This window comes from Lemur catta, chromosome 1 (assembly GCF_020740605.2).
Source record: "Lemur catta isolate mLemCat1 chromosome 1, mLemCat1.pri, whole genome shotgun sequence".
In the NCBI taxonomy this organism is placed as follows: Eukaryota; Metazoa; Chordata; class Mammalia; order Primates; family Lemuridae; genus Lemur; species Lemur catta.
In genome coordinates this window covers 184193158-184205922 of record NC_059128.1, presented here as the reverse complement: position 1 = coordinate 184205922, position 12765 = coordinate 184193158, and the positions used below count along the sequence as shown (strand labels likewise).

At 37.0% G+C, this 12765-nt stretch overlaps 1 protein-coding gene across 1 annotated transcript in view; it reads left to right on the top strand.

The window, feature by feature from the left end:
* The first annotated feature begins 4244 nt into the window (after window positions 1-4244).
* Window positions 4245-12765, top strand: part of DHX36 (DEAH-box helicase 36) — a 51048-nt gene continuing 42527 nt past the window's right edge. Inside the window, exons 1-3 of the mRNA XM_045539512.1 lie at window positions 4245-4559; window positions 9283-9407; window positions 10353-10587. Coding sequence (XP_045395468.1) covers window positions 4320-4559; window positions 9283-9407; window positions 10353-10587 — 600 coding nt within the window. The 5' untranslated portion in view covers window positions 4245-4319. The remainder of the gene's footprint in view (window positions 4560-9282; window positions 9408-10352; window positions 10588-12765) is intronic.

The following is a 12765-nucleotide window of genomic DNA, read 5'->3' as shown; positions in this document are numbered from 1 at the left end:
TAGATGAAATCACGATTACTCAGAGTAGTAAAGCTACAGATTTATGGGCCAACTGAAGCCTTAAGACCTTATGTTTTCATGACCTTTTTAAATTTACAAAAAGTTTACAAATTAAAAAATTTTTTCCTAGCACTCTTTTATGATATTTTCTCCTAATATTTAAGAATGCATGCTTAAAGTGGGTGAGGAAAATCCACCAATTTAACGAGATTATGTAGTTTTCAAAGGAAAATGCATTATGGAAAATATGGAAGACTCTCAAAAAGGTCTTTAATATGGATCCTGAAACCCTATGATCTTACCAAATAACATTTTTTCCCCCTTTTCACAGGAAACAGATGGAATCAGCAGACATGGCAATTGTTCATACAAATGACTGGTTCACCTAGGATGGTCCCGTTTTACAATTGTTTTCCCAGCATAATAATTAATGGTGTCCTCTTTCACACTTAAAAGTGTCCTAGTTTAGACAATAAATTGCCACCTGATCTATAGTTCTTAAGCAAGTTATACCAAATCTACATGCTCTTTCCACCAAAATATAGGATACCTACTATAACTGAAAAGGAGACTATGTAATGTCTGCAAATTTCCTGCTAAAAGTCACTCTTGTTTGCTTTTTATGATTAGAGAATAAACAGAAATTTCCTTTTCAATAAGAAAGGTGAAATAAGAAAATTATGATTGAGTATATCATCAAAGATCCACCCTACAAGAAGGTAATAAGAGGAGGACAGGCCTGTCATCTTTCAGAAACTTGTCCTTAAGATGAGAACACCCCCACTCCCACCCCTTACCTGCAAAATGCCCTGAGTCCACAGAGTAAGCAACGCCATCCAGAGCCATTGAATGTTCGGTCAATTAGATTCAAACAGGAGGCTGGAAGAAGATAATATCTGGTATGATAAGGAATAAAGGGACAGGGAAATCCTCTGACTGATCTCTGCCTCTTAGAGGCATGATATTTGCAACTTGTGCCAACCAAGAGCATCAAAATATGTTAACTTTTCTCCTGCAGATCCATCTACTCTTCTCCACCTTACTTTCTTCTTCAAGAGACTGATCTGTACCAACGGCATCAATACACTTCACATGCCCTCTGCTTCCCTTTGGGTTTAGCCAACAGGGACTTCCAACAAGAGATGACAGAGGAGGAGAGTGAGGTCAGGGTACTTATTTCTCTAACTCTTTCTCTGCAAGATCACCTTGAAGTGGATCTGCCCTTTTACCAAAGGTCACTGCCCCTTTAGGCAGCTGACTGTATTCAGCTCTTTCAGGATGCCAGTATCTGCTTTCTCTCTTCATCCAATTGTGCCTAGAAATGGTAACATCTCTGTTGCTACTAATTCCAGGTTATAGAAATGTCTTATGGTCTCTTTACACTTGCACCTGAATAAATAGTTTTTATATGCATATATATAAACCCTCCTTGAATTATCCTCACATGAGTTTGCCATCCATTTTCTACAGGAACTCAAACTGAAATAACCACAAGCTATAACCTCTCCTAGTGTGTAACTGTCTTGGGTGTACAGTGAGAAGAGCACTGGATGGATGTTCAGAAAGACTGGGGATAAAGTAAGCCCAGATGGATTATTATTTAGATTATCTCTAAAATCCTTTTAGCCATAGCATTACATATATGACTCCAAGATAAAAAATGAAATTTATAGATCTTTAGCTCCTCCTGTGTTATACAGAAACCATACCATGATGATGATATGATGGTCTTCCATATTCAAGAAGAATACATTTTATGGATTTGGGTAGAACAAAGGTTTGGTATTCTTGGATCAAGAGACCTCACCAATTTTAGGATGAAGACCAGGAGAAAATCCCGATTTGTCTAAAATATTCTCCAAAGATAAGTGAAGCAAAAGAAGCTGGTGGCAGTAACAGATAAAATTGGCAAAAAGGAGGACAGATTAACTTGAGATAATGAAAAAGTAAAATCTCCTAGAATTCTAGGGGAATACGAGGCTTCAGTCAGTAATTTTTCTCTTTAGCACAAACACTGGATATACTAAAATCTATAACCAGAGATTTTTAAAAATATATTTCAAAACATGGTCTGCTTTCAGAGCTCTAAGCCAGAGATGTGGCAAAAGCTGAGGTGGAGGAAGAAGATTGTGATCCAACCATATTTCCCTCTCCTCTGCCCCATCCTCACTACCTTCACATGATTTCCTATAACAATGAGGCTTTTCTGTTCTCCTTTCTATGTGCCAGGATTTCCATTTCCTCACATCGTCTTTCCAGGGCAGACTTCACTATCCTTCCTCTTTGTAGTTACAATTGTGAAATGTCCACTGAGGAATATGACTTATAAGGGAGAGGACTGAAAATGTCCATTTAGGATTTTTAAAATATCTCTGATAACTAGATAAACGAGGTTTCAATAATTGAAAATGGAAGCTTTATAAATCAACGACACATGAAGAATGTTTATAGATGTCTAGGGTTTTGTTTTTTTTTCCCCTAATTTCCTTAAGACTGCCGTATTTTTCATGAACTAAGAGAGGGTTCATTCTTTTTAGTCTTTCCATTTCTTGAGATTTTGGCCTAAGTCTAGTAAAATACAGATAAAATCGTGCCCTCTTATAGTGCCTTGCACATAATAAGCACTCAATAAATGCTACTTATGGTATTACCACCCCTTTTCCTACTTCTAGTTGTCACATGGACAGCAGTGGGAGTATCTGTGATAAGAAAGTTATAAAACTGTCAAAATGGTGGCCGCAACCTGGTTTTAGAGAGGGTCTGAGTTAGCACTAATGCAGATGCTATCTTCAAAGAGGAGCACAATACCTCCCCTCCCACATGCTCTTCTTTTAACGTGACTTTGGCTCTATTCCCATAAGTTGGTGTGGTCCTAACTGCCCTTAAACCTGGGTGGGCATATGTAACTGTCCCACCTAGTAAAGTATAGTGGAAGCAATGCTATGTGACATCTGAAGCTAGTTAATAAAGGTGTCAAATGTCACCTATTTCCAAAGAGAAAAGACAGACTTAACCACATACATAAGGAAGTTCACAGAAAAATGAGACTCAAGGAGGCAGTTAGAGTTTGGAGATTATATACTACCTTAATAGGGGAAGGGGAGGGGAAGAAGAGCACTTATGGGAAAACAAATGACTTTTAGGAAAGATAAATGGGACCTTAAAACAGATGCAAGATATGATAGTTTCGTGGCAATGTCTGTTTAGGTATGTTGGGGACTTCTAGTTTCCAGTGATGAGTCAGTCTTCCCTGTTCCCACCCAAGAAGGAGATTTAGGACAATTGAGCTCTTTTGAGTTTCTTTAGGTGGCTATCTGCTTTCGGGCAGGTAAGAGATTTCAGAAACTCAAATGCCTTCTGCTCAAAATAATTTTTAGGCCACAATGGTGTATTTTGGACCCTTTCATAGCATACAGCATTTCTCTTCCTTAATTCACTATATAATGATGGCTTTTGTCTTCCCCCCAACACTGTAAGCAAATGAAAGCTAATGCCCTACTTGCTTGGTTCAATGAGTATTTCCCAGCACTTTTAAATCAATTAAATGTATAAATGAAGTGGATCTCCACTGGTGAACATCCAAGTCTGTGTGGCCCTATAACTTCACTATTCAAGAAGAGCTTGCACAAAAACACTAAGTGGTCTGGTTAATAAACAGTATATGGCTTCAAATGAACATATGAATCTTCAATTGCTGTTTATTTACACATGTTGCCTAAGTGCTCTGCACTGAATTTGGTTTAGACATGTTTATCTAATGGGATATAGGTAGTAAATAATGACAATCCTTTAAAGGAGGCAGGGGCACTTTTATACTTATTATTATTATTTGAAAGATGTCAGGCTGCTTTCAAGACATATGAGGAACTTACTTCTTTGAGACTTTTAGGAGAGAGGGCATCGATCCATGGGTTCTTTTGTTTCAATCAATGCTTACTATCCAGGGCCTAATTGATAGCATACTCAGGATGCCTTCACTCGGTAAACGACGAGTAATAAAGTAAAACCCAAAAGTCATTTCCTCACTTGCTAGGCCTGGGAAAAGAAAACTTGCGAGCCTCCCGCTCGCTCTCCCTCCAGACCCACAAAGGTAGACAACCCAGTTGTCCTCACGCAGAAAAATTACCCCGGGTCACTCTCCAGACCACCACTGCCGTCCGCTCGTGACGTCACCGGAAACGGCTGCTTGTGATGCTAAACGGCCCTCCCTCTCGCGCTGGGCGCCGGAAGCAAAACGGAAGTGGACGTGCACTCGCTTCCGGACCCGGGCGCCATTTCTGGCGGTTGAGGTTTCTCACGGGTTGTATTCTGCTAGGACAATGAGTTTTGCCTACCATCCGAACTGGGACCGCGATGGGGGGCCCCGCAGCTCCAGTGGGGACTATGGAGGGGGTCATCGAGGGAGCCACGGAGGGAGCCGAGGCTCCGGAGGCGGCGGCGGCGGAGGGGGTGGTCGTGGCGGCAGGGGCCGGCATCCCGGGCACCTGAAAGGCCGCGAAATCGGCCTGTGGTACGCGAAAAAACAGGGACAGAAGAACAAGGAAGCGGAAAGACAGGAGGTAATCTGACATTCGATAGTGGAGGGGCTGAGCCGTGACAGGTTTTGTTTACCCTCCCGCGGCCCCTTTTTTCTTGCTTTTGTTTCTTGACTGACACACGTGCTTTGTGAAGTGTAAATGAGGTGCAGCTGGGTTACGCTGAGGTTTCCTGCAGCGTGTGTCATACCACTTACTGTTAGCCATGCGCGTCTGACCCGAGCAGGATTTATGCAGGCAGACTGTATTCTTTGCTTAAAGGACGTGAGAACTATGGACAAAACAAATGTTAAGTCAAGGTTCCAACAGAAATTAACTTTATTGGGGTGTCTTTGTCGTACTTCTGGTCGTCCTTTTCCTTAGAATAATTATTGTCACTTTCATTTAGGTCCTTTGCTTGGTGAAGTCCAAAATAGCGGCTTCCAGCATTAGAGATAGATTGGCGCGGAACGGAAGCAAACACTATTTTGAATGTAGATCGTTCAGAAAAATAGTCCGGCAATAAAATGTTAGTGTTAAAATTATCAGTCACAAACCCAGGTTTTTTGTTTTTATGTTGGGGTGGGGAAATTTCTATTGATTACCACCTTCTCTTTGAGAAGGAAACTTAGGATCCTAGAAGTGGAAGAAACTTCAAGAGATAATTTGGCTTAGTCTCTTCTCTTCAGGGGATTGTCAGTTTGATTGGTATGTTAAAGATTTGTAATAAAGGAAACACGAAGTTCCCTGAGAGGCCTATTCTAGTAAAAAAAATAACTTTTATTATTAAACAGAAACTTTCTTAATATAGGCCTTACAACAGCTTTTTAGTGATTTTATTAAAAGCACTTTTCATATTACAGAGTGTAATTAAATCATCATTTAGGCTACTGTTTTTAAACCATTCCATTTCTTTTAACCATGTTATTTTAATTGATGTGTTTTGGGGGCTTTATCCATTTCTTTTCATAACTTATCAGATTCTTCCCTTTAAAAAACAAACCCATTTCTTTGACAGTCCAGAATTGTTCATTGAGCAACTGGTTTTTGAAAATCAGGGTAGGCACATCTAAACCATCTTGAAATTAGAATGATTGTGTCATAAGTATAAAGAGATGTGCACAGTAACTTTTATTTATCCTCTGTTTCAAACAAGGTTTAATGCGTGTTGTTACAGGGATCTGAAGAAATGTAATATTCAGGGAGCTTATGGCCTACCTGGGAAAATAAGATCTAAACAGATGAAAAGTTATGTAAGTCAGGAAACATTTTCATTATTTCCACTTGATAGGTATTTAGCTAGTTGTGCAGAGGATATCATGAATGGAACCCTTGATTTCTACCCTCATCCTTATATGTCCATTGTAGTCAATGTCATTACCATTTATTCACTTGCCAAGACCAAATGGAATTTATTTTTGATTCTTCCCTTTCATTTCAGCAAATGCATCTACTCTGCCTTCTTAATCTCTCTCAGATTCAACCACTTGCCTCTACAGCAGTTACCATAGATCAAGCTACTGTTTTGTTTTCTGTTCATAGCCTCCTAATTAGTCTTCCAGCTTTCACTCCTGCTCCCCATTAAGTCTGTCCTTAATAGAGCCACCCATGCATGGTGGTCTTTCAGAAGGATCATTTCATTCCTGAGCTCACAACTTGAGATTGAAAATCATGTCATCTCTGTCTCAGTCTAATACATTTCGGTGGCCTCTTAACATATTTTCTGGGAATCTTAGTAATCTGGCTTCAACATAACAGGTTTTCCTCTATGCACTTTCTTCTCTGAGCCCATGTTTCCAGTGTGATGTAATTCTAGCTTTTGTAAACATACTTTATTTTTGCTTTTTATTACAGGGTCATATCATTCTCCTGTCTAAAATGCACGTCTCCATCTTTAAATGTGTGCATTTTTCATTTGGCTCATCCTAACTCTTCCTTTGACTACCTTCAGCCTGATGTGATTACATCCCCATCAGAATTTCCATAGCTTTTACTTTTAAAGTAATCCTCATGTTTACAAATTGAATGCATTCTAATGATGCTGTCATAGTGTTCTCTCTACAAATATTGAGGGCAGTGTTTGAGACTGTATCTTAGGCACTTTGTTAATAATGGTCTCTACCTTACAGAGATTGCCTTGTGTTAGAGGCTGTAGACATTTAGAATACAATGAGAGTATTATGACAAGGAGAATATAGGCTGTCACCTGACTCAAATCAAGGTATTTTAGAAGACTTTCCTTAAGTTGAAAATTTGAAAGATACCAAAGTCTGTGTGTGTGTTTGGGGTTTTGGGGTTTGGAAAGGATCTTTAGGCTGAGGCAGCAGCATATGCCACAACATAGAAGTGAGGAAGACTGCATTCAAGAAACTGAAAGGTAAGAGCGTGGATGTGGAGGGTGGTGAGATGAGGGTAGAGAACTAGACTTCAAAGTTGTTGACCACTTCACACAAAAAGGAATACATTTCAGTTTACAATCTGGTACACATATATGGACAACTAAACCAAAAATTTTGTAAGATAATACTTAATTACCTATGCATTACTCTGGGTTTTGTTGTTGTTTTTGAACTTCTTTCTCCACTCTATTTTTATTAATGCTGTTAATGATTCTTTATTTTAATGTCACAAACAGCAGATTGAAAAGCTCTGGGCTAGAAAAATAAGCAGGGCTTTGAGATTCATTGACTTTTCTCTAAGAACTGTAGTAAGCTATTAAAGCATTTTAAACAAAGAATGAAATGAACTGAATTTTAAATGTTTAAATTCACTCTGGTAGCAGTATAGGGAATGAATTGAAGAGATAGGCTGTTCTGGGGCAAGGAGACCAGTTAAGTAGCCACTGCAGTAATTAAGGTGAGAATTGACAGTTTGAATTAGGACATTTGCAGTGGAAATGCAGGGAAGTGGACAGATTAAAGTGATTTAGGAGGTAAACTAAAAATGATTTGTGATTATCTGGAGGTCTGGGGACAGCAAGTGTTAATGGATGACACTTTTATGCCTTTATAAGGATCAGGCTTGTTGGAGGAAGGCTATAGGCTCAGCCAAGGACACTACGAGTTTGATATTGTCATAGGACTTACAAATGAGGATTTCCAAGAGGTAGAGAGCTGTGTGGATCTGATGCCTAGAGAAATCTAAACTGGAGATGAGCATTTGGCAGTTCATGGGCCATTGAATGATAGTTGGAGTGTGAGAGTAAACAGTGAGAAGAGTGGGCCCATGCCTGAATTCTGTAGACCATTGCTTTTCAAACTTGAAGGTGCATAGGAATCACCTGGCATCTTGTTAAAATATAGGACTGTGGTGGGACCAATTAGATGATGCCATTGCTGCTGGTCTGTAGAATAATCAGGCTGTAAAATGTAGAACACAAAAATTTTAAGGGTCAGGCTGAGGAAGAGGAGGTTCCAAAAGAATCTAGGAAGGAGTAGCCAGAGAAGAGAAAAATAAGGAGGTGAGTGTTGTTTTGGAATCCAAGAATAGTGTTTAAGGGAGAGAACACTTAAACACTCCCTTAAAGTGTTTCTTTAAGGGAGAAAGTAATCAGTGGCAAGCATGCACAGATGCCGTAAAGTAAGGACTGAGACTATCTATTGGATTTACCTACAAGGTCATCAAGGTGACTTTAATGAGAACCCTTTCTGTGGTATTGTGGAGGTAAAAACCAAATTGCAGTAGGGTGGCAAGTGAAGGAGAGATGAAGGAAAGATGCACAGTAGCTCTCTAATGGCTGATCTTACTGCTTTTCTTTCAGGACCCACCCTTTAATTTGAAACAGTTCTCTTTAATTCTTTCTTTCCTCTTGCCTCTTTCCCACCCTCATTAAATACTTATTAAGGGTAAGACTTCCTTATTCCAATTTTTAACTCTTTTTTCATTCATACTCTTTCTTTTGTTCTTTAACATTGTATGTTCTAATTTTCACCATTCCTCAAGTGTTTCCAGTTGCCTGTCAATTCATACGTACATCCTTAAGTCTGGATCTTAAAGAACCTGAAGTTTGTAGACCCATGGACTTTGGAAAATCTGTTTTTCAGCTTACTATATCTGAAAAACAAAAGTCTCCAAAGAATTGGGTTTGACATTTATTCTTGTTTTACCTTGACCTGTAGTTAAATTTCTTAGATGCATATTTAAAGTTTCTAAAAAATTTTCATAGCTCCCCAAAGATCTTATCTTGTGTCAAATCTGTTGTGTTTTTTATTCTCATTCTCTGAAACAACTGCTTCATTTTCCACATTGGATTACCATCTCCATGAGCACTTATCAATTTTATTTATTACTTCTGAGCTCAGTCCTCTTACTTCATGGTTTAGTCTTCTTTTTATTATAAGAACTTTTAAGTACTCATTGCAACCAAAGTATTCCAATTTTCAACTTTTTTTTTTTTTGGCAGACCATTTGGGTTTTAAGAATTTTGAAAATCAAAGATACAGAAAAATTCATAATAATTAATATGTAAGAGTTGGAGTTAGGAGAGCCAAAGTTGTAGGAAGAGACATAAATATACTTTCTTTACAAATCATGTTAGCTAATTTTATGGATATATGGTGGTAAAAGGTCTTGAAGGATATATACAAAAATGTTAATGTTAATTACATCTAGGAAGTAGGGTTGGGCCAGAAGGCCAGTGGGGGTAAGTAACTTTTTTGTATATGTTTATTGAACACATATTACTTTGTCTTTATTTTTTTTAGTAGTTAATAATTTTGCACATGCTTTCTTATATTGAAAAAGATGGTTTTTCCTTTGCACAAAATAGAGAGCTGTAGTACACATGGATGAAAGACGAGAAGAACAAATTGTGCAGCTACTGAATTCTGTCCAGGCTAAGAATGATAAAGATTCAGAAGCACAGATATCTTGGTTTGCTCCTGAGGATCATGGGTAAGACATAAAAAGTGTTCTTTTAAAGGATAGGCAAAGAGTAATACTTCTTTCATAGCATTAGCTAAAAAAGATGATAATAAAAATACATCTTTAGACTTTTCAGTAAGTGAAAGTTAACCTTGAAGTAATTTTTTTCTTAAATAGATCGAAGAGATTTGTAGAAAAATTTTTAAAAAAATGTAGACGGCATATTTTCACAGGAAAGCTAAATGGTATGAATATTAATGTGTCTGGATATGAGATGAGTCATCTTTGTATTTTCAAAATTCTCCTGCTGGAAAGGTCTACAAGAAGTTAAATTGCTGCGTTTTAGGAAGGTTGCAATAACTGTATCATTTATAGCTGTGGTCCCTAACCCCCAGTCCAGGGCCTGGTATTGATCCATGGCCTATTAGGAAATGTGCTGCCCATCACCGCCTGAGCTCAGCACCACCCTCCCCCTGCCCACAACACTCCACGCCACCCAACCCCAATCCGTGGAAAAATTGTCTTCCATGAAACTGGTCCCTGGTGCCAAAAAGTCTGGGGACTACTGATTTAAAGGAAAAATTAGTTGAAGTATTTTAAGAACTGTATAATGTAGCATCCCATTTATAGCTCAGAAAAGGTGGCAGGAAGAAAATGAAGACATTGTGAAATAAAACAAGTCCCAAGAAAATCAGAAAAAACACTGCAATGGACAAGTGACTATTGTGTGGATTTTTAATTTTTTGTTTTAACTACCAAAAGGAATAACTTATCTGGCAACATCTATTTAAAGGGAGGAAAAATTTGAATTCATTATGAGAATCTAAGTCTATTTCATAATTGCTCTACTAAGAGAAAAGAATAAAAGCTTTTGATTTGGGTGATTTTGAAATATTTAAACAGCATATTATTTTGTTCCAGCCCTTGAATGGTTCCTTATCTGACCTTTTTTTAATTTTTATTTTGTCAAAATAGATACGGTACTGAAGTTTCTGCTAAAAACAAACCTAGCTCAGAGAAGAAACATGATAACCAGGAAATGAAATTGATAAACCAAGAAAAAAGGACCTTTAGAATCAGGAACAGATCATGTATCGACCGAGATTCTGAGTATCTCTTGCAAGAAAATGAACCAGATGTAACCTTAGACCAACAATTATTGGAAGATTTACAAAAGAAAAAAAATGACCTTCGGTATATTGAGATGCAGGTAAAGGAAAGCAACATTTTGAAAAAATTTTTACTTGAGATTCTTTTCTCACCCTTGATAAAAATGTATATATGGTTATAGATAGCTGGTTGGTATAGATCAATAAGATTCCTCAACAAGACATCCTCTGTGGGAATTTTTTTCTTTTTGAATAGGAGAGAAAAGCCATGGGAATGGAAATTACACATAATAGTATCCTATCTCATCCACAGAAGCTTATGTAGTAAGGAGAAGAAGTGTTTCAGAAATACTAGTATGAATGGGAAAAGAAGAAAAACCTAAGTTTTCTAGGCCAGTTTAGTGAGGCATCATAACAGTCAAGCAATTAGAATTGTAAAGTTTCTTCCAGATTATTTAATACATTTCCTTCCTTTTATAGATGATAAAATTAAATCTTTCAAGAGTCATATGATATGCCATGTTCATCAACATTTTAAATATAGGACTGTGACAAGAACTGAAATTTTCCAAAAGTGTTCCAGTATTTTCTTTCCATGCTAGGCAAGATATTTTAAGGTCCTTCCAATTAAAACCTAAAATTGTAACCAGGTGTGGTGGCTGACACCTGTAATCCTAGCAACATAGTGAGACCCTGTCTCTAGAAAAAAAAAAAAGAAGAAGAAGAAAGAAAGAAAATTACCCAGGCATTGTGGTATATAATTGTAGTCCCAGCTACTGGAGAGGCTGAGGCAGGAGGATCCCTTGAGCCCCAGGAGTTTGAGGTTGCAGTGAGCTATGAAGACACCAGGGCACTCTAATCTGAGCAACAGAGTAAGACCCTGTCTCAAAACAAACAAAAAAAACCCCATAAAATTGTATGCTTTGTGGGTGTTCTAGAAATGTAATAAAATATTCACATGTAGGTATGCATATTTTTAAGAGAATATACTGAGAATTCTGAGGGCCATTGTCTTTAATATGCATGTACATACTGCTGTTTTGGGAATAGGTAAATGTCTCATCTTTTGGAAGAAAGGATCCATTGACTGTCACTGAAGAAAGTTGAATTTCCTTACTAGAATAGGTGAACTGAGGTTGTCCAGGGACAAATTAAGTAGATTTTTGATGCCTATTGAGTACAAATAAGATTTGAGAATAGAGGAAGTTTCAAAATGAATTAATTCAGAATTTTGTGGTTGAGAGAAGAGCTGCTTTTATAGCCTTAGGAACAAGAAGAGTTAGTTATTGTCTGTCGCTTTGCTTTGTATAGTGGACAGAACTCAAATATTATTGAAGATGAGTGATTGATATAGTTCTGAAAAAGAAATAAAAAACATAAAAATTGTTGGTGATTTTCCTGTTTCCCAGATGCGTTTAAAAGTGCTTCAAATGTACTATATAATATAAACCTCCCAACAACCTTGTTAAGAGAGCATACATGTCTGTTACAGATGAGGAAAAAGAATCTTAGTTAGGTAACCTGCTTAAGGATGTACAATTCGTAACAGAAGCAGGTCTAAAATTCAGTTGTGTTTAAGAACTCAACTTTTTAATTCTTCTTAGCAATGAGTAATATTTTTCTTTGTTATAATTTAATTAACATTAATTTTATACTTGCTAGATGCCACTTAATTAATATTATGTTATATTTTCTGAAGAGTGGTATTTCCTGTCCTCAGATTATGATCACATTATCTCATATCTTGGTTATAGTCAAAAATTAGGAAATAGGTTTGGCTGCCTTAGAAATGAATCTTCTGTAATTCATTTTCTAGAAGCATTTACATGTATATATAAAGCAAAGCAAATATGGTTAATGCCAGTTAGAAGTGCAGTGGGGCAGCTTGTATACTCACGTATTAAGATGGTTACATTTGATTACATGAAGTGTTAATATTTTTAGATGTCCTTTAAGAAGTTTTCAAATTTAAAAATTTTTATGAAAGAAATTAGTACAAAAGGATGATGGCTTTTATTATTTTAATGTATCAGAATTCATTTAATTAATCACATTGACTATCATTTTTATGATACCAGTAGGAATTACCTGACCATAACAAGCATGGCAGTAATATACCAGATTATCTAGAACAGTTCTGATTTTATTTTTATTTAATTATGTTTTATAGTTACTATAATTTTATTTTTTAAATTTTTCTGAAATTATAATGGGTACGTCATAGTTGCATGTCTTTATAAGGTACACATGATGTTTTGATACAGGCATATAATGGGAAT